This window comes from Papaver somniferum, chromosome 3, assembly GCF_003573695.1.
Source record: "Papaver somniferum cultivar HN1 chromosome 3, ASM357369v1, whole genome shotgun sequence".
In the NCBI taxonomy this organism is placed as follows: domain Eukaryota; kingdom Viridiplantae; phylum Streptophyta; class Magnoliopsida; order Ranunculales; family Papaveraceae; genus Papaver; species Papaver somniferum.
In genome coordinates this window covers 214,614,999-214,639,959 of record NC_039360.1, presented here as the reverse complement: position 1 = coordinate 214,639,959, position 24,961 = coordinate 214,614,999, and the positions used below count along the sequence as shown (strand labels likewise).

General features: G+C 35.9%; 1 protein-coding gene across 1 annotated transcript; it reads left to right on the top strand.

Annotated features, from left to right (window-relative positions):
- The first annotated feature begins 15,834 nt into the window (after window positions 1–15,834).
- On the top strand, window positions 15,835–19,776 carry LOC113358623 (nucleotide-sugar uncharacterized transporter 2-like). Its single transcript, XM_026602225.1, has 7 exons — window positions 15,835–16,218; window positions 17,528–17,679; window positions 17,771–17,979; window positions 18,056–18,149; window positions 18,599–18,765; window positions 18,878–19,048; window positions 19,172–19,776. The coding sequence occupies exons 1-7, from the start codon at window positions 16,128–16,130 to the stop codon at window positions 19,458–19,460; spliced, it is 1,173 nt and encodes a 390-aa protein (XP_026458010.1). The 5' UTR covers window positions 15,835–16,127; the 3' UTR covers window positions 19,461–19,776.
- Window positions 19,777–24,961: the final 5,185 nt, after the last annotated feature.

Sequence of the window (24,961 nt, the reverse complement as noted above, 5' to 3'; positions counted from 1 at the left end):
ATCTGAAAATATGGTGGTCCGCCCAGACAACAATCTGCAATTCTAATAACAACTTCACAAAAACATTAGCAAAATATATAGATATTGAAGCTATCATTTTATTGAAGTTTTCCCCATACTTAATCCTTTCGTCACTCGGAAGTGGATAGAGAACATAAAATTCGGGAACTTCAAAAAGTTCCTCTTGGTAAACCTGCACGATGCTAGAATCAAATACATCAAGTGGTGGATACTTAGAAGAAAAATAATCCGTTAAAACTTTGGAAGCACTCAACTCCAATCCTAAATGAGGTATTTTCCTAAAAGCTGGGTTAACAACTCTTTGAGAAACTACTTCAATTATAGGAAACAGGTAAATAGATATAGAATCATGCAAAGGATTAGAAAAACCTTGTACAAGATCCTCATCTTTCTTAAATAAATCCAATCAATTATTCACCTCCTGTATATCGCGGTCCTAACTTTTAATTTATTCTTTAAACGAAATCTCAACATCGTTAAATTCCATGACAATCTCAATTAGGTCTCCACGAAACCAATCAATTTGGTTTCTTCCCAATAACCATCTCATCAACAATCTGTCATCATAATCAGAATCTTCCCCCAAAATATCTAGTTCATTGGTGCAAATCCTAGGGTCTTTTGTACGAGTCTCCGACGAATGAACAATTGGTTCTACTTCTTGCAAACTACCAGGACTAAAAACATTGTAATCTGGGTATTCTTCAAAACGTTGATATGCATTTGAGTATGTTACACCGTTTATAACAATGCTTTGGTCATATCAAGGCTCCTCCATTTCAATATGCAAATGTTCTTTATTATGATCAGGAGCTGGAATAACTTTATCACTATTACATTTTGTTTTCAAAGGTAGCTCATCATCAAAATATTCGTCGTCGTCCTTAGGAACTTCAGAATCATCGTCCTTATAACTATTCTTACCGAGTTGGGCAACTTGTATTATTAGCTTTTCTATATTCCTTTGAACTTTTTGGTGCGATTCTTTCCAATTATAGTGTTGTTCATGTTGTTCAATGAGATGCTTTATAGTCTCTTCTAAGCTAACGTGTATTACTACAGTATCTCCAGTCCCAGTATCATCCCTTTCAGTGGGTGAATAATCATGAATAAAATCAGAAACTGGGTCATAAATATTATAGTAAGGTGTGGTTAATGAAATATTATCCAAGCTTTGCAATATCCGTGAACCTTCCTCTATAACCTCATCATATTCGATATATTGTTGCAATAGCACAAGTATCCTCCCATCCTTGTGATTGTTCGCTTATATACCCGTCATAAGGTTGTTGATACGCATGGGAATAACCAAAAGGTTCCGTATGATATTGATCAAAGACAAAAGATTGGTTTTCATTATACCCATGGTATGGTTGGTAGTTTTCATAACTTTGAGATTGAAAACCATATTGATTACCATTATTCTATGACTGATCTTGTGCCCCATACATGTTATTTCCGTAAGAAAATATGATGACTCACAATAAAGAGAAAATTTAAATAAAAATCTAAAAACAAAAACAAAAGTGACATTTACAACCTGTTTAGCAAATTTACCTCCCGCTTTTCACGAGTGGATAACTCCTTCAACTAATTGTTAACACCATGAAAACCTAAAAAATTAAACAAAAAGGGTAAAAAAAAACAAGCTAAACAAATAACAAATCAATTAGCAATTGCTCCCCGAAAGCGACACAAAATTTTTATGGGTGTCATAAGTACAACAACATAATCAAGATACTTTTCCACTAATTAACTAGTAATATATCGGTAGTAAGGATCGTTCCTACGCAGAGCTCTGTAATTGATATCTTACTTGAATCAGAAAAATAACGTAAAAGACAAATGAGAATTGGATTATGGACTATAGTAAATAAAAATGAAAAAATAAGAAAAGAATGAGATGATCAAGGAGTTCGTCGCCGTTATCAAACATTAACTCTCATAACATACTTATCTATCTTTCGTAAGTATCATCCAATACCAACCATATAATAGCAGCTAGCTCAGTGCTATCCCCAAAACTCCTTTTAACACGGATACAAAAGCTCTCCAATATCAGATTATATTCAACTGAACCACCAAGTAGTAGCTCATTCAAGGTTTAGTCCAACCGAACGCTTTAAGGTTCATGAATTAGGTTAATCCCAGTAGTTGAACTCTTAGCTCAACATCCACTTGATGATGTTATCTTCACTCGCAATTTATCCACAGAATCCCTCTACAAGGTCTCGCGATTTTCTATTTGTGTATAGACAATCGTCGATTACTTATCTCATAACTTCTACTAGAAATTGAACAATCAATAGACTAATCTAGTATGCATCCCAAATCAATCTAAGAATCATTGATAAACAATAGATATGGTAAAAACAAACAGTGATGATAAAAACTCAGAACCAAATTGTATTAACTAATCAAGCTTCACGCTTAGAACATTGAATTCATCTTTAATCAACAAAGGTTTATCTAGACATGATCACAAAATAGAATGGCTTCCCCCTAAAGGGGTAAACCCTAGGCTTTGGTGTATAAGATGTAACATGGGAGGTAGATGTGTGTAAAATATGATAAAAAAAATTATCTTCTTATTGTATTGAGGGTCGTCTTATATAGTGCTCACGTGGTCTAAGGTTTAGAATCCTTCCGGGACCGCGTATTCCTTGATTTAAAATCCCAAACTCGTGCCAAACACCTTAGTTACGGCTGGATTCAAAGCATCTATAACTCTAACAAGAAAATATTTTCAAAATACTCAAAGTTATGGTTGGTTTTGTCTCCTCCAAAGTTGGCCGTAACTTCTCATGTACACTTTTCGTCTTTCGCCGTTTCGCTCGTAACTTCTTCATCCGACGTTCGAATGACCTCATTCTTTTTGGGTTGCACTCGTATCATCTTTATTTACAAGATGTCATTGTCAAATATTCGTATCTATTTATCTCAGTTTACGGTTGGCTTGGAATTAACCGTAACTCCTCATGAACTTTTAGTGGAAATCAACTTGCTTCTACGTTGGTTTTGGGGTACTTCTTACCAACTGAAAATATTTCCAGAACTTGTGTCCAAGAGTTGACTTTGCACCTTCTAACTTATTATTTTCATGCTGGAATGAACTCCTTTCCTCTTCTTAGCTCATTTTAACTCAATTTCCATTGGTTTTGGATAAATACCTAAAGAAACAAATAAAATAGAAAAGAAAAGTAATACAGGGATAAAATTCAAGAATCATAGCAATTATTAGTATGGATTTGATAATTTAAACATGTAATTAAACACATATCATGTGTTCAGCATGATTAAATTTTTAGGTGTTTAAATGAACATCAAATTAATTTTAGTTCTTTTGAATACTTGCCAAACCGAACAGTCTTTATACACGGATCCTAAACCGGTTCCTAGTGTACATTGTTCTATTGTATTTTCTAGACCTAAAAGTGTTTTCTTGGTTCCCAAGTTATCTTAGCTTGAATTCTAATCAACCCACAGTATTTGAAACTATAAACAGATATTCTCTTTCAATTGGGAAATCAATCCTTGACACTTTGTATCCTAGTTGATTCTAGAGTCGTTCTTTATAGACCTAGGTTTCCTCTAAGAAACATAATTAGGTCTACGACTAAAAGACTTTATTTTGGGATTCGTGAATCCAGGTACAACTATCTTTACCTTGATAGTTCGTGAATCCTGATCTTAATTTTATATATCGAGGTTTTTATAATCTCTTTCAGGTAAGATAAATAGTAATTACAAAGTTCTGTTTGTCTCAGGCTTTGTGATTCCTCAAGATAGGTATCTGAAATCTGGTCTTAATTGATCTTTTGAATATTGTTCTTGAGAGGTGGTTAAGAATCTAGGCTGCTCTTCGGGGTCATAAGTTCCAGATTTGTGAGGCTTTCTAACTTTGTCTATTGCAAACAAATTTCCTCAACTTGATGTTTGATCAAAAAAGAAATCAAATAGGATTATATGTTAGAGGCAGATTGGTATCAAAAGTATTCACTTCGGATGAAGAAAATCTTAGGATGTCAAGGACATCTAAGGGAATCAATTGCGTAGAGCCTTGTGAGGTTCAAGAGATGTATAAAGCGTGACTGTAACTGAATTACTTGGAGGGTGGATTCGGTCTCAACTACCATCCTATCTGAAGTATGATAGTAGACTAGTGTCTGTAGCGTCTTAATACAATTTGGTGTTCAAATATGGACGAGGTCCCGGGGTTTTTCTGTAGTTACCATTTCCTCATTAACAGAACTTATAATGTCTTGTGTTTTTTATTTTTCGCATCATTTTGGTTATCTTTATAATTTGATTTACGAAAGTTTTACATACTTAATCTTAGTAGATACGTCCATATAATTGTTATCGATTACAAAAATTGTTTCTTGTAGAATTCGTATCTTGAAAGATAGATAACACGTCTAGTTACTTGGCAAAATTTCGATTGGATTATTTGGATACTACCAGATTGATCTTGGATATTAATTTTTGAGATCTTCCAAGTATTATTCTTAACAATCAAGTTCACGGACTCTTGTCTGTATGCATACTGATTGAGAAGATGTTAAAGATATAAACTCTATACATATTGTCAAGGATCATTCAGCTAGTATACTTGCAATTGTATTAGGTTTTGTTCATACATGTTACCAAACGAAAAATTTGGTGGTTTACTTGGTACCCCTTCACTTTCAATTGGTATCAGAGCAAGCGAACAGTGCTAGACCTAATAAGTATGTGTTTGAAGTGATTTGTATTATGGACACGAGTGCAATCTCGACTAACGTATCATCAGTTTTTTAAAGAAATGTTTTTATGGACCCTACCAATGAGACTGGATCTTTTTCCTTCTCGCGATTAGATGAATATTTATTTCACAGAAAATAGTTGGTTGCTGACAATTGTTATCCCTCGTATCTCTCTGATAAATTTGATTCAGACGTAGAAAGGGAAACAACCAAGGAAAGTGCTGAGATCCTCAAACATCTTAGAATTCAGGTTTCTGAGGTTAATAGGCTGAAAAATAAAGTCAACAATCTTATTGGTAAGGTTAATGAAAAAGATTCAAGAATTAAGGTTCTTCTCGAAGAAAAGGCTGAAGTAGATATGCAAATTATCTCGCCTGAGGCTTAACTTGATAAGATTTCCTTGGAACTTCAACGTCCATGTAATACATGTGAATCTAAAATATTATCCTTATCCATGGATTCTTTAAAATAAAAGAGTTAGAGGAAGTAATTTTCAATGGCACCCATGATAAATCAAGTAAATCTCTTTTAGAAGACCATTCTCAAAGTATGACTACTTTGATAAAGGAAGATCAGTTATGTGACCAAGAAAAAATTGTATCTAACAAAGAAAAGTTCTTGTGATAAGTCTATTCAAACTGATTTCGTTAGGATTCAGAAGCTCTACTACTTCTGTAATACAAAGGGACATGTTCGGAAAAAGTGGAATCTTAGATTGGAAAACAATCGGATTGAGTCCTTCAAGATACCTTGAATATCATCTTAAAAGAAGTTACCGACATTCAAAGGTCAAGGCGTTTGTGTTTTGAAACAAAGGATACTGGTTCTCGGATCAAGGAACCTCCCAGGAGTTTTAGTACGACTTACTCATCAAATCGAACAAAGAACAAGGAGTTTGGCACAAATTCTTAGAAAAACCTGAAGAGTTCCTCATAAACTTGGGATTCAATAAGACCTCAATTTGGGATATCTAAGGACTTACCATTCAAGGAGACTGTTCAATTGGCAAACATGAATTTGATGATTGCAGGCTATAATGATCTCATAGATAAGTTATCTTGTACCTTACAAAGGCGCAAGAACTCAAGTAAAGATTCCAACTTCATCTCTCTTCATAATGATAATGATTTTTATTATGACTTCTCAAAACCAAAAGGTCAACACTGAGGTAGAGTAAAATCGAAACGTGGAAAAGTCTCAATGGTGAGTATGAAAATACTCTTCCTGATGCTCTCTAAGAAAAGAGACTATAATCCTCATCATCTCTGAAAATATTATAAGATGAGGATTTAAAGAAACATGTGTTCTATTTGTCTCAAATAGTTATGCTATGTGACATGTCTCTCCTATTTACCACTAAGAGAAAGTAATGCATATTACTATGATCTTCAAAGATTTTTATTTGAGATCATAAATATCTTAAGTGTGCAGAAAAATACTCTTAAATTAATAGGAAGACCGTATGTACTTAAAAAGTAACTCCATGTTTTATTTGGCTTTTGAGTAAAGGAAGTTCGGTTCACGAACTTTTTCCTAATTTAAATCAAATTCCATGAAATTGTGGTCACGAACCGACCCTATGTATGGAAACACCTAGGTGTTCATCAATTTAAATACCTTAAAATTTGAGTTAAGTTTTCTCATTCAAGTCTTATCTGCATTCAAACGTCTTCCGTATCTATCATGGAAGGAAAACTTGGTAATGACTACATCATGATTAAATTCTTGGGCGTTTAAAAGAACATAAAATTGCTTTTAGTTCTTTGGCATAATTTCCAAACCGAACAGTCTTTATACACGGTTCCAGACCCTATTCCCAATGTGTATTCTCATATTGTATTTTCAAGACCTAAAAGTATTTGCTTGATTCCCGAATTATCTTAGATTGAAATCTAAGAAACCCCTGGTCTTTGGAAACTATAAATAGAGATACACTTTCAAGTGAGAAATTTAATCCCTGAAACTTTGCGTCCTAGTTGATTATGGAGTCGTTTTCTATAGACCTAAGTTTCCTCCGAGAAACATAATTAGGTCTATGACTAAAAGACTTCGCTTTGTGGATTCATGAAGCCATGTACGACTATCTTTACCTTGATAGTTCAGGAATTATGATCTTGCTTTTCTGTTATCGAGGTTTTCGTAATCCTTTTCAAGCAAGATAGATAGGAAATTCAAAGTTCTATTCGTCTCAGATATCTAAAAACTGATCTTAATTTATCTTTTGAAGATTGTTCTTGAGAGGTGGTTAAGATTCTAGGCTACTCTCTGGAAGTCTAAGTTCCGGATTTGTGAGGTTTGCTAGCTGTTGTTTATTTCAAACAGATTTCCTCACTTTGATCTTTGATCTAAATAGAAATAAAATAGGCATCTGTTAGAGGCAGATTGGTATCAAAAGTCTCCACTTCGGATGAAACAACTCTTAGGTTGTAAAGGACATCAGCTAAGGGAATCAATTGCGTGGAGCCTTGCGAGGTTCAAGAGAGGTAAGGAGAGAGACTATAATTGTATCACTTGGAGGGTGGATTCGTTCTCAACTACATTCCAGTCAGAAGTCTAATAGTATGCTAGTGTCTGTAGAAACTTAATACAGTTTTGGTGTTCAAATCTGCATGAGGTACAAAGGTTTTTCTGTAGTTGTGGTTTCCTCGTTAAAAAAACTTACAGTGTCTTATATTTTTCCCTTTCCGCGTTATATTGTTTATCTTTATAATACGATTTACACAAGTAGTAAATATTAATCTTAGTAGATACGTCCATATTAGTTGTGATTGATTACGAGACTCGCTCTTTTAGAATTCGTATCTTGAAAGATAGATAATAAGTTTCATACTTGGCAAAACTGCGATTGGATTATTTGGATACGACTAGATTGATCTTGGATATTGATTTTCGGGATCGTCCAAATACTTTTCTTAACAATTAGGTTTACGGACTCCTTGGTATATACTTTCTGATTGAGAAGAGATAGAGATATAAACTCTATATACATATTGTTAAGGATCATTAAGTTGGTCTACTTGAAATTATATTAGGTTTTGTCAATACAGGTTTCCGAACAGAAAAGTTGGTGGTGTACTTGGTACTCTCTCCTTTTCACGAAGGACTTGCAATATTATGCGCTTATGAAAAACGGGACATGATCTATAGTTTCACCTCCTCCGAATCAGAACATTATTGATTGTAAATGGGGTTTTCGAATCAAATTTTATGCTGATGGTACTATTGAACGATATAACGCTTGTCTTGTTGCAAACGGATTTAACTAAAGAGGGACCTTGATTATGGTGAAACATTTAACCTTGTTATTAAGTCATGTATTATTCGTGTCATTTTATCTCTTGATTTTATCTTATATATTCTTGGTATATTCGACAACTTGTTATTCCAGATGATTAATGGTATTCTTACGGAAGAGGTTTACATGAAACAACCACCTGGGTATACATACCCTCAGTTTCCAGATTATTTTTGCAAGTTGCATAAGTCTTTATATGGTCTTAAACAGGCTCTACGATCACGGTACATTCATTTCTCTTGGTTTTATTAGTTCTATTTCTGAATTCTTATTGTTTATTCGTCAGTCTGATGATGATATTATATTCTTTCTGGTTTATGTGGATGACATAATTATCACATGGTCTTCGATGACGTGTTTACAATCTCTGTTGGATACTCTCCACCAAGATTTTGCTCTTAAGGATCTTGGTTCTTTGTTTTACTTCCTTGGAATAGAGGTTACGAAGGTCACAGATATGTTATTTCTTTCTCAACTTCGCTACATTGAAGATCTTCTTGTTCATGCCAATATGATAGGATCTAAACCAGTCGTCACTCTTTTTAGTACTTCCACACCCTGTTGGCAGTCCTTTCTCGACTGATATCATCATATACAAGAGCTTTGTAGGCGGTTTTTAGTATCTCTCTATTACTCGACCAAAAATTGTGTTCGCGTTCAATAAGGTATGCCAATATATTCATAAACCAACTGAAGCTCATCTTTTTCTAGTTAAGCGTATACTTCTTTATCTGTATAAGACCTCTACATTTTCCATTATACTGCGCCTTTTATAATCTTTGAGTTTTACTTTCTCGGCCTATACAGATGCTGATTGGGATGGTGATCATCTCGACCATCATTCTGCGAGTGGATATTGTATCTACCTTGGTTTTACCCTTATTTTCTGAAGCTCTCATAAGCAACACATAATTTCTCGGTCGAGTACCGAGGCTGAGTATCGTGGCCTGGCTATTGCTACTGCTGAATTAATGTGGGTTGAATCATTTATCAATGAACTTCATATTCCCCTAAACTATCCTCCCACTCTATGGTGTGGTAATTTAGGAGCTGCCTATCTCACAATGAACCCAATCTTTAATGGTCGCACCAAACACATCGAAATTGATTATCATTTTGTTCGTGAAAGTGTTCAGAGTGCTAAACTTGATGTCCGTTTGGTCTCTTGCAAGGATCAAATCTCCGATGTCTTTACCAAGTCTACTCCAAAGGATTATTTTTATCTTCATTGCTCGAAGTTTAATGTCATTGATCATCTGCATCGATCGAGGGTGAGTGTTGGATGTGAATTTGGATGTAAGAAAGCGAGCGCATACACGCGATAAAATATTGGCAGTTAAATCCTTATATTCTCACCACAAAGAAACTGATGTCAGTTATTTTCCTTAGCATTTTGTTTCCAAACACATGATTTCCCCAGTATCAATGCTTCTGTGCACTGTGTTGTTTATGGTAAACTCAATGCGTTGCATAATATATGGAAGGAGGAAGAGACTATGAATCAAATTTTGTTGCATTATGAAATTTTTAGAAAAGTGCTACTGTCTGTCATTAACTCTGAGAGATAGTTGGTCTTGAGTTTTCCCGCAGTCAATGCCAATTTGACGCATAGTTGGATGTTTAAAGGTTTATCAGGCTCTCAGAAAGTTATTTAGCCTTTTACCCGAGATGCTACTTCTTGGGTGCCCAGGAAAAAGCGCAATAAACAAATTTTTAAAGACGATACAACTTTAAGATGGATGGAGATTTGACAATAAAAGGTATACCCTTTTTATTTTCTTAGGCAAGAGCTGTTGGTCAATCTCTTTATATCAATTTTTCCATGTCAATTTTGTATTATGAGTCAAAATACTTCTAGGCAACTGCTAGAGACATGTCGTAAAACAAAGATTCAAGGTTTCCGAAGATTATTATTCCAGCTACCACTCGGTTAATCAGGAAAGAAATAAATTTAAGAGTCTACAATCAAAAATTCTAACAAGCTAAGATTATAACAAACAATATCAAGTCGCTGATTTCTATTTGGTGTAAGTTTTTCACGATGATCTTGCAATATCACTTGGAAACTGGATGCGAATCAATAATGATCCCTATGACTAATCTTTTGCTTTGAACATAATTTCTTTTTGTCATTTTCTCCAGTGCTTGAATGTGAAGCTTTTCTTTCTATAACAATATTTATCTTGTACGTATATTTTTCTTTTCAAAAATAATCTCATATTTAAAATAAAATATAAATGTTATATTTATTTATTTTTGACGGCAAGGTGAGAATTTTACAAAAAGTTCCAAGTCATCAAAATAATGACAAAGAAACTAAAAAAGATTACATGGATTATTTATAAACTACTTTTTTTTATAAAAGTTTTATATGTAATTCTCTTTTATCAAAATTAATATATAATTCTCTTTTATCAAAAGAAAATAAAAATAAAAATAGAAAATGAAAATAGGTCATACCACAGCCATGAAAAACAAAATGTGCTCTTGCCAAAAAAAGAAGAAGACAACTCATACATGTGGAAGAAAATAACAAAAAGGTAATTTTTTTAAATAAATAGTTGAATAAACATACTCAGAGGATGGACTATACAAGTTAGAGAAAGTAGAGAAAGTTTCAATTTTTTTTTTAATTCAATCTTAAAGAATGCTTGTAGCAAGCTATTATGCAACGCAACTCTTTTGATTTTCCTTAGGTAGGAGGAGGCTATTATGGTTCGTTTGGAACGGTTGTTCACAAATGGTGTAGATATTCAAACAACCATTCTGCAACAATGAACTACTGCGCCAAATAAGAAATCCAGCTATGTTTTGGATACAAGAAAGTTCTTCTCATCTCTTAATGCCAGGCGCGACATGTGAGCTGAGCCCTCACCTTTTTAACTATCAATTCTCACACAGACCATCCGTTCGTTTTACAACCAGCCAATTGATCAGATGCAAATTTTAGAAAACCAACAGAATCGGTTCAGGAGTGGTCTAAACTGACCGAACGATGTCACTGTATACAATTACCTGAGTTCGAAATTTGTTTTGCCACCAACTTTTTACTGATCGAAATCATCAATGCCAAAAGAAAAAAGAGAAAGGCCAACGCTACTAATACTACAGTACAGTGGTAAAATTACTGGTTGATGATCAGAGACGAAACCGAGATTTCTATGTTAGAGGTGCAAAAATTTGGTTTTGAGTACAAAAAAAAATAATTTAACGAGTACGAAAAAGCAAAACAGGCCATGTAAGTAGCAGAGTATTTGTAATTAGGTTAAATTAAGGTTTTGGAACCAGGTGGGTTGGGTGTGTAAGTGCACATCCTTGTACTGGACTGGCTCCACCCCTGACAATGATATTGGTGACCTGAATTTGAAACTCCTCCGACACCAAAGAAAAAAGATAGAAAAAATTCTGATTTCAATGGCCAGGGTGTGGATGGACTTCTGACGGTATTAATAGGTAATGTACACCTACTTATGGATTGCGTCTACGAATAATAAAAAACAGCATTGAAAAATTAGATTTCCTGAAACGGGCCGCGAGTTATAACCCCATAGGTGTCACTATTTATGTACAAAAACTCCAACAAAATAAATTGTTCACAAAAACCCCATTTAACATAAACTGTCAATATTACCCTTCAATTTTAAATCACCCAAAAAAAAATAAAAATCAACCCCACCTTTAATTTTTATTATATTCTCACAACAACACACCACAGCAGCACCACCACCGTGCCACTACCACTGACCACCACCACCGCAACCACCACCACCGCCGCCGCCACCGACCACCACATATCGCCGCCACCGACCAAAACCACCACCACCTCCAACACATGCCGCACCGCCACCAGCACCACGACCGCCCACCGTCACTACCACCGTCGCCGCCACCGACCACCGCCGAAGCCAACCACCACCTCCGCCATCGACCACCGGCCACCACCGCCGCCGCTAACCACCGCCGCGACGACTATCATCGCGCCACCACCGCCGACCACCACCGCGTCGCCACCACCACCACCGCCAATGCACCATTGCACCACCACTATCAGCCACCGCCGACCACCACCACTGTCGACCACCGCCGACCACCACCGCCACCAGCACCACGACCGCCCACCACCACCGACCAAAAATTAGATGAAACCAAATTTGGTTTCATCATAAACCGGTTTTGGTTTCATCATAAATACGGTGAAACCGGTTTTAGTTTCATCATAAATAAGATGAAACCATAATTGGTGCGAACCGAGTGTCAGCCTGCAACAAAGTGAACTAATGTCAGCAAGCAGTGATACAACTTAAATACTCAAGAATGAACAAAAAGTAAATTCTCAATAGACAATCCAAAATCAAGTTGATCACCAATCGAAAATCAAGTTGATCACCTAAAAAAAGTTTCATTGTCTACTAACCTATATGTCCTAGAAAGTTTATTATTTAATTGTACACTATGAATAACAAAAGATACCCATATGAACATCTAGAAAGCTTGACGTGATTGGTGAATAGTTAAGAAAACATGACCACTATATATCAAGAGATTTGACGTTGCAGGTGCAAAGTTTATTGCTAAAAACAGGTATCCTATTTTAGTCGTCAAGAACCTCAACAAACTATTATCTATTAGCAACAGCAGGCAACAGAAGATACATGCTAGGCTGTCGAATAATAATATAAATGTTGTAACTGTAGCATGCACTTACGGAGTTGCTAAATTAAACTTTTGTGGTCTATGTCTCTAATAGAATTAAAAATCTCTTCACAAGCCAACCAGACAACCCTAAGCATATAATTCTAGCATGATTTTATAAACCCCATCTAGGAGCTGGATAAAAGTTTCAAAATAAGGCACCAAAATGGGATACGATATACAGAGTAATATGTATGATTTCTACCTCCATTACGGTTCCGATGGCAACCACCATAGGAATCTATTGGAATATTTGACTTCTCAAGCATCTCAAGGGCCTGCAAAAGGAAGTTTCGGGCACCACAGTCGGAAATGAAGGCAGCCGCAAGGGCCTTTTCTGTCTGTGGTTGTAAGGGTGCCATAATGTCATACTCAGCCCACGAAAAATAACCAACAGGAACATCTGATGAGAGACTAGTTGTCATTACAACTTTAAACCCTTTCCTAAACCAAAAAAAATTATAGCAAACGTTAGTCTTTAGCAACTCTTGATAGTTCTGGAGTGGTAACAACAATAAGACATAGCTGATGTCAAAGATGGTTACTCGCCAGTTGTTTCATTCTGATGTGCTAAGGTTAACTTTTGTATCCTAAAATTCAGACTTGTAGGGATGCCTGTGAACGCTAAATAGATATTTTCAATTAGCAGCGTTCATTTAATGCTTACTGGAACGGTTATCAAGTCACAAAGGGGATTACTTCTAATTCAGCGCCTCACACATATCCACAATCTTGCAAATTCATCGTCTAAAGTCTGAACTATCAAACTAACAAGACTAGCTAGTGCATCAATCTTATTTCTAAAAAGACATTTTGGATTGTGCTTAGCCACTCTCGTGCCGGAGCAACGTTATTCTCTGAATAATAATGCGATGACTCCATTATCCGAAGAATCCCAGGCACTCCATTACTAGGTTGACCAAACGAAGCATCCGGCGTCTTATCATCTCCACTTTTATGTCCAAAATGACATCCAACATAGCAAGTATCCCACTCCTGAGCCTATATGCACATACAAAAACTAACCATTTTCGGGCCTTTTCTTCAATTTCATGTAACAAATCCTAGCATACATCTAATCCATTATCAAGCACAACAACAATTCAAACTCATAAACAAAATTCAATTTAAGTAAGGATAATATTAGATGGAACCAATTATGGTTTCATCATAAATACGATGGAACCAATTTTCGGTTTCATCATAAATAAGATGAAACCGTAATTGGTTTCGTCAGAATTCAACTGCAAGAAAAATTGCAAACCATGATTCATTCTGTTTGACCACACCAATACCAATAACATGTGTTGGTTTATAAAAAAATAACTTGAAACTCGCACAAATATTGTAAGGCATGGACACACACACAGAGGTCTCAACTATTGAAACAAACAAATCATTTCACAAGTATCTATTAATGAATCACTCAACTTGGTAAACACATAACTAACAAGCAGCCACATGTTGAAGACTGCAACTAAGCATATGCTGAACCAAAAACATACACTAATCAGGAAGAAAAAAACTGCGCAAAAACCAATTTTGGATTTCCACGATGAGAATAAAAAGTTTCTACACATTCGAACCTGCTAGAAAACACTCATAGTTACTAGGCTCCAGCCCGTCCCACATCCTATTCACCATTTACAATTCCATCCACCTCAACAATAACACGTATCCAGTGGATTAGTGCATCCATGTTCTCCCTACCTATGGTTACTAGTTGCTAGCAACATTAGGTGGAAGTCTGTTCCACATTCTATATACCGTTGTATAAGTTTGGAGCAAATATAAACAAAATAAAATTTAACTACATCATAAATCTAAACAGCAGAAGAGTTAGATACAAAAATCCCATTCAGAACAGTCAAATAGGCAAAATACATCTCCATATGACTATAAAGTCTACCCATACATGACTAAATCTTCACTTCGCTTCACTTGTAAACCTCATCAGACCACACTAGTGATGCAGTTGTTGTTTCATATGATCTCAACACATATCCAACCACATTTACAACAAAACATTTCTTCTCGTATAAATAGATAAAATTCATTTTTATTTACCTTAATTGTTGTAAAAACCCAACTCAAAAATCATTCAATTTTTAACCTAAAAAATCAAAAGAAAACTGATTACCTTCCATACAAAAGACCGAATTCCAGCACCATCAGGTATTCATACCGATGTTAATCTTTTGAAAGCTGATATTCATAAAATTAAAACCAAATTCTTTAGAAATCAGATTCTGATTGGAAATTAGATACAAAAAAACCCTAAAATGAAATACGCACCTCTTGTAATAGTTGAGGTTGAGGTGAAATTTCTTCAAATCAAACAATAGATGATGATGATAATGATATATCATCATTGTGATTCAACTTTTTGTTTAGTGATTCTCGGAGATGGTCTGAAATTGAAGGTTGGATCGGAAGAGGAGGAGTAGGAGGTTCGGTAAAATTATATGATTTGGAGTACCACCACCGTCATCATCATTGATACAAATCGATTTAACTCAAAAAATTAATACCCAATCTTCGTTGAATCGAGATCTGTATTTCGAATTTACTTGTAGATAAGGACATGGAAATGGGTTTGATTGAGGTGTAACGGTAGGAAGAGGAGTTGTGGAGGTGATTTTGGTGGAGGATCAGGATATTGCAGTGGGTTTAGTGGTGGTGCAAGAGTAGGAGGTTGAGGTGTTGCTGCTGGTGAAGGAGGCGGCGATGGTGTTAATGAAAGATATAGACGCGATACTGGTTTCAATGGTGGTTTGAGAGTTTAAGAGAGATTGGGGAATTAATATCTCGTACAAAGAAAAGCATAAAAAAGGGTAAGCCTGGTATTTCTGAAATAGGAAAAGATCTAATTTAGATTATTATTTTGGATTTGGAGTTTTTGTATCACTTTTGGGGAAATGGAGTTCTTATAACTCTCACCATATGGCTGGAGTTTTTGCATCACTAATTTGGTCACCTTGGTATTTTATGACTAGTTTTGTTCCCGAAAACTAGAAAAATCCAATTTCCTTATTAATTACTCATAATCAACTGTCGGCTTGGTTTCATCATCAGTTTGATTCTAGTTCCACTAATCTAACTGTCGGCCTGTTTTCTACTTTTGCGCGTGATTTCCTCACTCACTCTCTTTCCTTCCAGTCTTCACTGTCAATCTTCATCTTCAACACTCGCTTATCCCACGTGTCTGTCTCCATCTCTCTCTCTTTTTTTCTCCAACACTTCTCACTCACAGTATTCACTCTTTCCAATTCTCCCTTTCAACTAATCTGTCACCATTACATTCACATTTTCTCTCTTCCTCTGTAATACATATACATATACCATCTTGGTTCTGGGGAGGGGTTATGTAGAGAATGCTGTGTAGCAGAAAGATGTTTAATTTCTTAATTAGAAAAGATGTTAGAAAGATACTCAAACGTAAAGACAGTGATGCTGGCGAAAGAGGTACTTGTATTCCACTAATTACTCACTTCAAAATTAATACTTGATTTTAACTGTTAGTTTATGGATTTTTGGTTCTAAAGATAGTGTCTTGCTTGCTCAGAACTGTTGAGATGGGGATCCAAACAATTTATATGCTTTTTGGAGTAAATTTTAGAAGTGGGTTTTGGGTGTTCTTGTTGAATATAAAGGGTTGGGTGTGTAATTAACTATTGCTTGACTTCTAGTTCTAAGTAATGTTGGATAGTTTTAATTTTAGGGTTTTATTTCAGCCTTCTCTGATTGGAGGGCTCAAATTAAAGTAAGCGTTTAGTATTCCAGAACTTACTTTTATAGTTCAGATTAGAGACATAATCAATATTTACCAAAAATTAGGGTAATATGTTCACTTCTAATCTATTTAAATTCCCTGCAAAATGAAAATGATTATGATGTTGTTTGAAATCTTGGTTTCGGTGAATAGATAATCGTTGTTTCTTGTCCTGTTATTGATATGTTCGAACTGTGGTTCAGCAAACCTATTTGGAAAGTGAATTTGCCTAATTTGTTCTATAGATTATTACTACAAGCATTTCCATGTTTGGATGTCTTGGAGAGTTAATAGATGGAGGGGTACCTTGAACTTGTTAAATGGCTGCATTGTCCTCTTACATAAGGCAGTCTTGCTACATTGCTACAATGATTTGTATTAACCCGGGGTATTCTCCGGTTACTAAGAAGGAAAATAACATGATTTTTTGTAGTGTAAATTCTGTCCAGCTGTGGTATTGTTGCTATAATGAGTCTTTACCGTTGACAAGAGTAACTATCATTGGAGTTGTGTTTAACATATATCACCTTGAAAGAATTTGATTGTCTAGATAACCTTTTCTGTATGCTGATAAAGTCGGATTATTACGAACTAAATTCTGTTAATTGAGCAGAAAAGTTCATGTGACCTGATTCTTTAGATTAAGTTTTCTATCTAAAACTTTGTTTTCCTTTTGTCCGTTTGTTTATTGTTTCCGGATATCTCCAAACATTTGATTCTCGGATAGCAAGACATAACAAAATATAGGACTTTTCAATGCAAACTACATGCAAGGAGCTCTGTTGCTTAGACTTCAGGTGTTGCAAGTCTGATATAAGTGGCTCTTCTGTTATTACTTAATTGTCTTAATACTACCTAATTCTTACATCTCCAATTCAGTATGAGCATGTCGGTTACAAGAAAAGATTTCAAAACTCTGAGAACATGAAAGCCGAGTATTGATCTTAGATCCTTCTTCTGCTTTTCCTATTTCTGACCCGATATATTTGTTCTTTGCTATAGGAAGAGCACTTGAAGACTTGCGAGCTTCTCTTTTTAACGAGCTACGTACATCTGATGGTGCAAAGCGTCAACAGCAAAGAATATGTGGTCCAACTGTTGCACTTACCTTCAATTTCTTGGTTTCAGTCGGTATTATCCTAGTTAATAAATTGGTTAGTCCCTTTACACCTTTTTATTTATTTTTTATAATATTCTTTGTTTAGGTATTTGATCAACTTATAAGCCTTTTATTTTGTTGTTTAGGTGCTTGGAAAAGTTGGATTCAATTATCCCATCTTCCTCACTTTTATCCATTACTTATTGAGCTGGTTCTTGATGGCAATACTTAAAACCCTCTCGCTTCTCCCTGTATCACCTCCTTCAAAGACAACTCCCTTCACTTCTTTACTTTCGCTCGGCATTGTCATGTCTCTCTCCAATGGGCTTGCTAATGTGAGCTTGAAGTACAATAGGTGAGATGTTCTCTTTTTTTCACCCGACTTGGTATTAATGTTTCAAGCTACACAATCCTAATGCCTATGTTTTCAGTGTGGGTTTTTATCAGATGGCTAAGATAGCTGTAACTCCAACAATCGTACTCGCAGAATTTGTTTTCTTTAGAAAGAGAGTTTCTTGCCAAAAGGTATTTACTCTACGCAATGACAATCTTAATAAAGTTGATAGGCAAAGTACAACTAGACATTTCATATAGAAAGACTGAAAGTCATAAAAGGGTTCTTGGTGTTCAAAAATAATTTGACCAAAAAAAAAGAAAAAAAGAAGAAGAAGATTATTAGCTCTCCAAAAGCCAGATTAATGTCTATGTTTGCAGCACACGACACTTTTTGTCAAGTACAATGTATTCTGTGTTTACTGTCTTGGTTACCTTTTCTATGGGAGCCAATATTCATTTAGTTGTTACCTGAACTGAATATAATATGTCCATTTCACGTCTTAAATATCTGGAACTGGGCCAGTGAAATCAGCTCCCATTTGGTTCCACAAGGGTCCAATGGGAACCCCCTTTATTTTTGTCATTGTAAAAAGGTTTTTAATGTTCCAATCTGAAACTTTATCACTACATATATGCAGGTATTAGCACTTGCTGTGGTGTCTATTGGTGTGGCTGTGGCTACTGTTACCGATCTACAATTCCATTTCTTTGGTGCTTGTATAGCATTGGCATGGATAGTACCCAGTGCCGTCAATAAAATCCTGTGGTCCAACCTACAACAGCAGGAGAACTGGACTGCATTGGCGTATGTCTCTTTTCTCTGAGCGCGTGTATTTTTATATGGCATCTCATATGAAACCTATGCTAATAACTTTGTTCTCTTGTATATTTTTATATGACATCCATATGACATGTAGGTTAATGTGGAAAACTACGCCAATTACTTTGCTCTTCTTGGTGACCTTAATGCCTTGGCTAGATCCACCTGGTATCCTCTCCTTCGATTGGAACCGCAATAACACATCTGCCATTTTGGTATCAGCTGTCCTCGGCTTTTTACTTCAGTGGTCAGGTGCTTTAGCACTGGGGTAAGTCATCTACATTATATCTACTCTTTTGCTAACTTGTATCATCAAGGAAGCAAATAAACTTTTCTTTTAAAATCACACATGGTTTTGAAGCGGAAAATCAATCTTTGTGTTTATTTACAGGGCAACCTCAGCAACCACTCATGTTGTTCTCGGGCAGTTCAAAACGTGTGTGATCCTTCTAGGAGGCTTTCTCATATTCGGTTCAAATCCTGGCATTACTAGTATCTGTGGGGCGACAGCAGCCCTTGCAGGTATGTCAGTTTATACTTATCTTAACTTGCTCAATTCACAACAACAACAACCAACCAAAACTTCTCCAAGGCAAGCATCTTTCTCTTTATCAAAATCTAAATTGAGCAAAGAAAATAGCGAACCCCATGATGGTAAATGCAACGGCGAATACGTTTAAAGCATGGTAAGCATCTGACTTGGAGCAAATTAGAACAAATAAAACAAAAAAGAAAAGAGATTTACTAACACCAAACCAATATTGTTATTCTTTTTTTTCCCTTACATAATTTTTTTTTCCACGTCTTGGAGTTCCGTAAAGCATATATATGTGTATTACCTCTTTTGTTAACCATAAATTCGTGGTTTGTAAGGCAAAAAGTGCCCTGGTATTCTAGGGCTTGCAAGTGTAGATTTTGTTGAGTTGTATTTGCTCCTAGTTGGACTCAAGAGTTACAAAGTATATTTATGTATTTAATTGATGCAAAAATTTGTCTCTGTTCATGCGAGTAATCACAGCAACTTACTTTTTCTGTTCACTGCACATATGCAGTGCAATGCTCAGTCTAATTGTATGCATGGTAAAGAAGATTTGTTGAGAATAAGTATAATTGTGGAAAAGAGAAAAATAAATAATAGAATTTTGACAGTTCCGGGCTTGTAGCCTTTGTCAAGGGTACCTTTTTTTTTTTTTTTTTTTTTTTTGAAGCAGTCAAGGGTACCTATAGACACATTATATGTACCAAAGTAAAAAAATTAAAAATAAAAAAGATTTGCAAACTAAAAAAAATATCCTAAACTACCTCTTTGAACCTTCTCTGCTGGTGATGTGCTGCTATTAATCCGACGAACCCCAAGGATTCGCCCAAGGGTTTGAATCGTCGAAGTTTTGCTTTGGAAGCTTGGTCTGCTCACCTTTAGCCTCGTCAGACTTGTTCTTGTTCTTCTTCTTTAAATTTGAGTTCAAAACTAGGTATATAACTCCAAACATGGTGATTCCCAAGAAAGCAACAGCTAATTTGACATCTGACTTGATTTCTTCTACTATATTTCTATAATAGTCTACCATTGCTTTTGCTTGTTTTCCCTTGCAATGCTCTAATGGCAACTGCAAGATGAAACTTAACTTATATAAAGACAACTCTCTTTATTGATGTTTAGAAAATCTCTCAAAACTAAACACAAGCTCTAATCTTGCTCATATGATCAACCACAACTTTGGTGATCATATATATATATAGAACTATGAATTCCTTTTCCTAGTCCTATTACCTTATTACATGTCTTTCCTTTTTTTAGAATTAGATGACTTCTAATTTCCTTAGGATTACATCAATTTCCTAATCTTGTCCTAAAGAGCTTGTTAGTGACTTCTATGTTGAAGTTTAACCAACATTCTCCCCGTTAAGCTTCAACCTTACCCGTGACATATCTTGTACTCCAATCAATTGTCTCATTTCTTCAAACTTGATCCGAGCTAATGCCTTTGTCAATATATCTGCTTTCTGCTCAGTTCCTGGTATGTGTTCAACGTTAATGACCTCCTTCTCGATGCATTCTCGTATGAAATGATACCTTTTGTGAATGTGTTTCGTCTTCCCATGAAACACTGGATTTTTAGTGAGTGCAATTGCAGACTTATTATCAATCTTGATGAGAACTTTTTCAGGTTCTCTTCCTTTGATTTCACCCAACAGTTCTTGAAGCCATATTGATTGTTTAGCTGCTTCTGTTGGCCATAAACTCAGCTTCACAGGATGAGAGGGCTACAGTGTCTTGCTTCTGTGAACACCATGTAATAGGTGCTTCTCCTAGATAAAATATATGACCAGTTGTACTTTTCCATCATCTTGGTCAATATTATGACTGCTGTCACTATACCCAACAATTCCTTTTGATCCTCCTCGACCATACTTCAATCCACAGCTGATTGTTCCTCTTAGATATCTCAATATCTGCTTTATTACATCACCATGAGACTTGCGTGGACTCTGCATATAACGGCTTGCTACTCCCACAGAGAAAGCCAAGTCTGGTCTTGTGTGTAACAAGTATCTAAGGCATCCAACATTTCTTCTATAACTCGTTGGATCAATCTCAGCTTCTTCTTGTGCCTTTGAAACTTTAAGTCCAAACTCCATTGGTATCTTAGTTGGATTACAAGTTTCAAGTCCTGCTTCTTTCAGAATTCTCCTTGCATAAGCTTCTTGTTTAATCTGAATCCCATCTACTCCTTGATGGACTTCTATGCCAAGGTAATAAGTGAGTTTTCCGAGGTCTGACATCTCAAACTTTGATGACATTTCTCTCTTGAACTCATTGATCACCTTAAGGGAGTTGCCAGTCAAAAATAGATCATCTACATAGACTGCAATCACAAGAAGCGTTCCCTTTTCTTCTCTTCTGTATACTGATGTTTCTTTAGAGCACTTAACAAATCTGATTTCTCTTAAGATTTGATCTAACTTTGTATTCCAGGCTCGAGGAGCTTGTCTTAGACCATATAGAGCTTTTGATAACTTATAAACCTTATGCTCTTGTCCTTTTACTTCAAAACCTTCTGGTTGTTCAACATACACATCTTCTCGCAATTCACCATGTAAGAATGTTGTCTTAACGTCTAAGTGGTGAATTTCCCATGAGTTTGATGCTGCTTCTGCTATTAAGAGACGAATTGTCTCTAGTCTAGCAACTGGTGCGAAAACTTCATCAAAGTCTATGCCTGATTCTTGAACGTATCCCTTAGCTACAAGTCTTGCCTTATATTTGTTGACAGTACCATCAGCATTCCGTTTTATTTTGAAGATCCACTTAAGACCAATCACTTTTACCCCACCTGGCTTATCAACTAGAAACCAAGTCTTGTTTCTGTTGATTGAAATAATTTCTTCTCTACATGCTTGTGTCCATTTAGTCGAGACCTTTGCTTCCTGAAAATTCCTTGGTTCATCATTAACAGAAAGTAGCATAATCTCACATTCTTCTGCAGCTTGAAGAACATAATCCTCCAGATACTGTGGCTTTTGTATCTGTCTTGTTGATTTTCGCAGTGGAATGGGTTGAGTTATTTCATCGATCTCTTCTTCTTCTTCTTCTTCTTCTTCTTCTTCTTCTTCTTCTTCGTTATTCTCATTCATTCTCTTCTTCTTCTTGATTAACATCATTGTTTCCATTGGTATTGATGATTATGGGTCCTTCGCCTTCATCAATTAGTTGACCCCATCTCATGTGAAACATTCCTGGATCCCTACTTGGTCCATCATTAGTTTCTTTCCAGTTCCAGTTTGCTTTTTCATCGAATACCACATCTCGACTCACTATCACTCTTTTCGTTGTTGGATTGAATAATCTGTAAGCTTTGGATCCAGGCTCAATTCCTAGATTCACAAGAGTCTGAGATCGATCATCCAGTTTCTTAAGAGTTGCATAATCAACTTTTGCGTATGCTTTGCAACCAAACACTCTTAAATGATCTATGTTCTGTTTTCTCTTTCGCAAACTTTCATATGGAGTCATGTCTTTCAGAGCTTTCGTAGGTATCCTGTTTATTAGGTATGTGGAGTGTCGTACAGCTTCTCCCCATAGATAATTAGGTACCTGCATAGCCTTTAAAGAACTTCTTGTCATCTCCATTAGAGTCTTGTTTCTCCTCTCCACCACTCCGTTTTGTTGTGGTGTATATGGTGCTGTGAGTTGCCTTTTGATTCCATTTGACTCACAGAACTTGTTGAACTCTACGGAAGTGAACTCTACTTCTCTATCAGTTCTAAGCATTTTGACCTCATCTTTTAGCTCTTTTTCTATCAGATTTCTGAAAGCTTTGAATCTGTCAAATGCTTCACTCTTTTCTTTCATAAGAGTAGACCACATATATCTTGAGAAGTCATCTATAATAACAAATATGTATTTGTTATTTGCAAGGGTTTGTGGTGTAATAGGACCACATAAATCAGCATGAAGAAGCTCTAATGGCTTTCAGGCTCTGAATGTTGTTGCTTTTGGGAAACCTTGACGAGTTTGTTTCCCAACTAAACATGATTCACAGATTTTTGCTTCATCATTTATCTTTGGTAGTCCTCGAACCATCTTGTTTTCAGACATTGCCTTTAAAGTTCTAAAGCTTATGTGTCCTAACCTTGCGTGCCACTTCCATGTCTGATCTTCCAGTCTCATATTCAGACACAATGGCCTTCCAATCATGAGACTTATCTTGTAGAGTCTATTCTGTGAGCGTGAGACTCTAACTAAAAGTCTTCCACTTGGGTCATGAACTGTTAGATAATCTTGTCGCATTCTAACATCACATCCAACTTATGTAGCTTGTCCTAAACTTAGAATGTTGCTTTGTAAGTTTGGGATGAAACAGATGTTTGTGACAAGCTTCTGTTCTCCGGTCTTGCTCTGAAATAGAATTGATCCTTTCCCTTCAATTTCTACAGAAGATCCATCCCCAAACTTCACTTGTCCTTTGATTTTCTCATTGAGTTCAGAAAAGTAGTGTCTCTTACCAGTCATGTGATTGCTGGCTCCATTATCTAAATACCAGATTCCTTCTTCTCCATCCTTTGATTCGTAGTTCTTTGGTATTAGGTTCCCTTCGTTTAAGAATACAACTTCGTGCATGAAAAGAGCTGTATCTGCTTCCCTTGTTTCATTCTTGTTTGTTTCTTCCATCTTTTGTATTCTTTCAGGGCATACAGAGGAGAAGTGTCCTGGTTTATCACATCTGTAACAAATAATGTTTGATCTATCCTTCTTTTCTTTCCCTTGGTTTTGATCATTCTGACTTGTTGTTCTATCTTGTGAGTTAAACCTTCCTCCCCTTCCTCGGCCTCTGTTTCCTCTACCACCTCTTCCACGACCTCTTCCTCTTGTCGCAGAGTTTTTTTGGTAAGAGTTTGTGTACAAGAGTTTTCCTTGAGTTTCTCCATTGTTTTCTTCATCAAGGATTCTTTCTTCATATGCTTTCAATCTTCCAATTATATCTTCATATCTAGTCTTGTTTAAATCTAAGACTTGTTCGAGACAAGCTATGATATGAATATACTTGGATCTTGGTAAACTATTGAGAAACTTCTTTACCAGTTTATCTTCATCAATGGATTTTCCAAGTGACACAGCTTTTGAGGCTATCTCTGATAGCTTTCCTGCAAAGCTATCAATAGTATCAGTGTCTTTCATCTTCACTCTTTCAAATTCAGACATTAAGGTTTGCAGACGGGCTTCTTTAACTCGATCAGCTCCGAGATTACGTGCCTTTATTGCATCCCAAATTTTCTTTGAATTTTCATGTTCACCAACTTGTAGAACAAGACATTCTGGTATTGCTTGAAAGAGTAATCCAATGGCAACATTGTTTTTGTCTGGGTCCAATGTACCAGGATCAATTGTTTCCCAAACTTTGTAGATTTTCATTAGTACCTTCATTCTCATGACCCATACTGTGTAGTTTGTGGCGTTGAGGATTGGAACTTGTATTGATGGTGGCGTGAACTTTTTTGCACCCACAATGGTGGTTTCGTTTTCCATGGCTCAGAAGCAAGCTCTGATACCAATTAATGGCAACTGCAAGATGAAACTTAGCTTATATAAAGACAACTCTCTTTATTGATGTTTAGAAAATCTCTCAAAACTAAACACAAGCTCTAATCTTGCTCATATGATCAACCACAACTTTGGTGA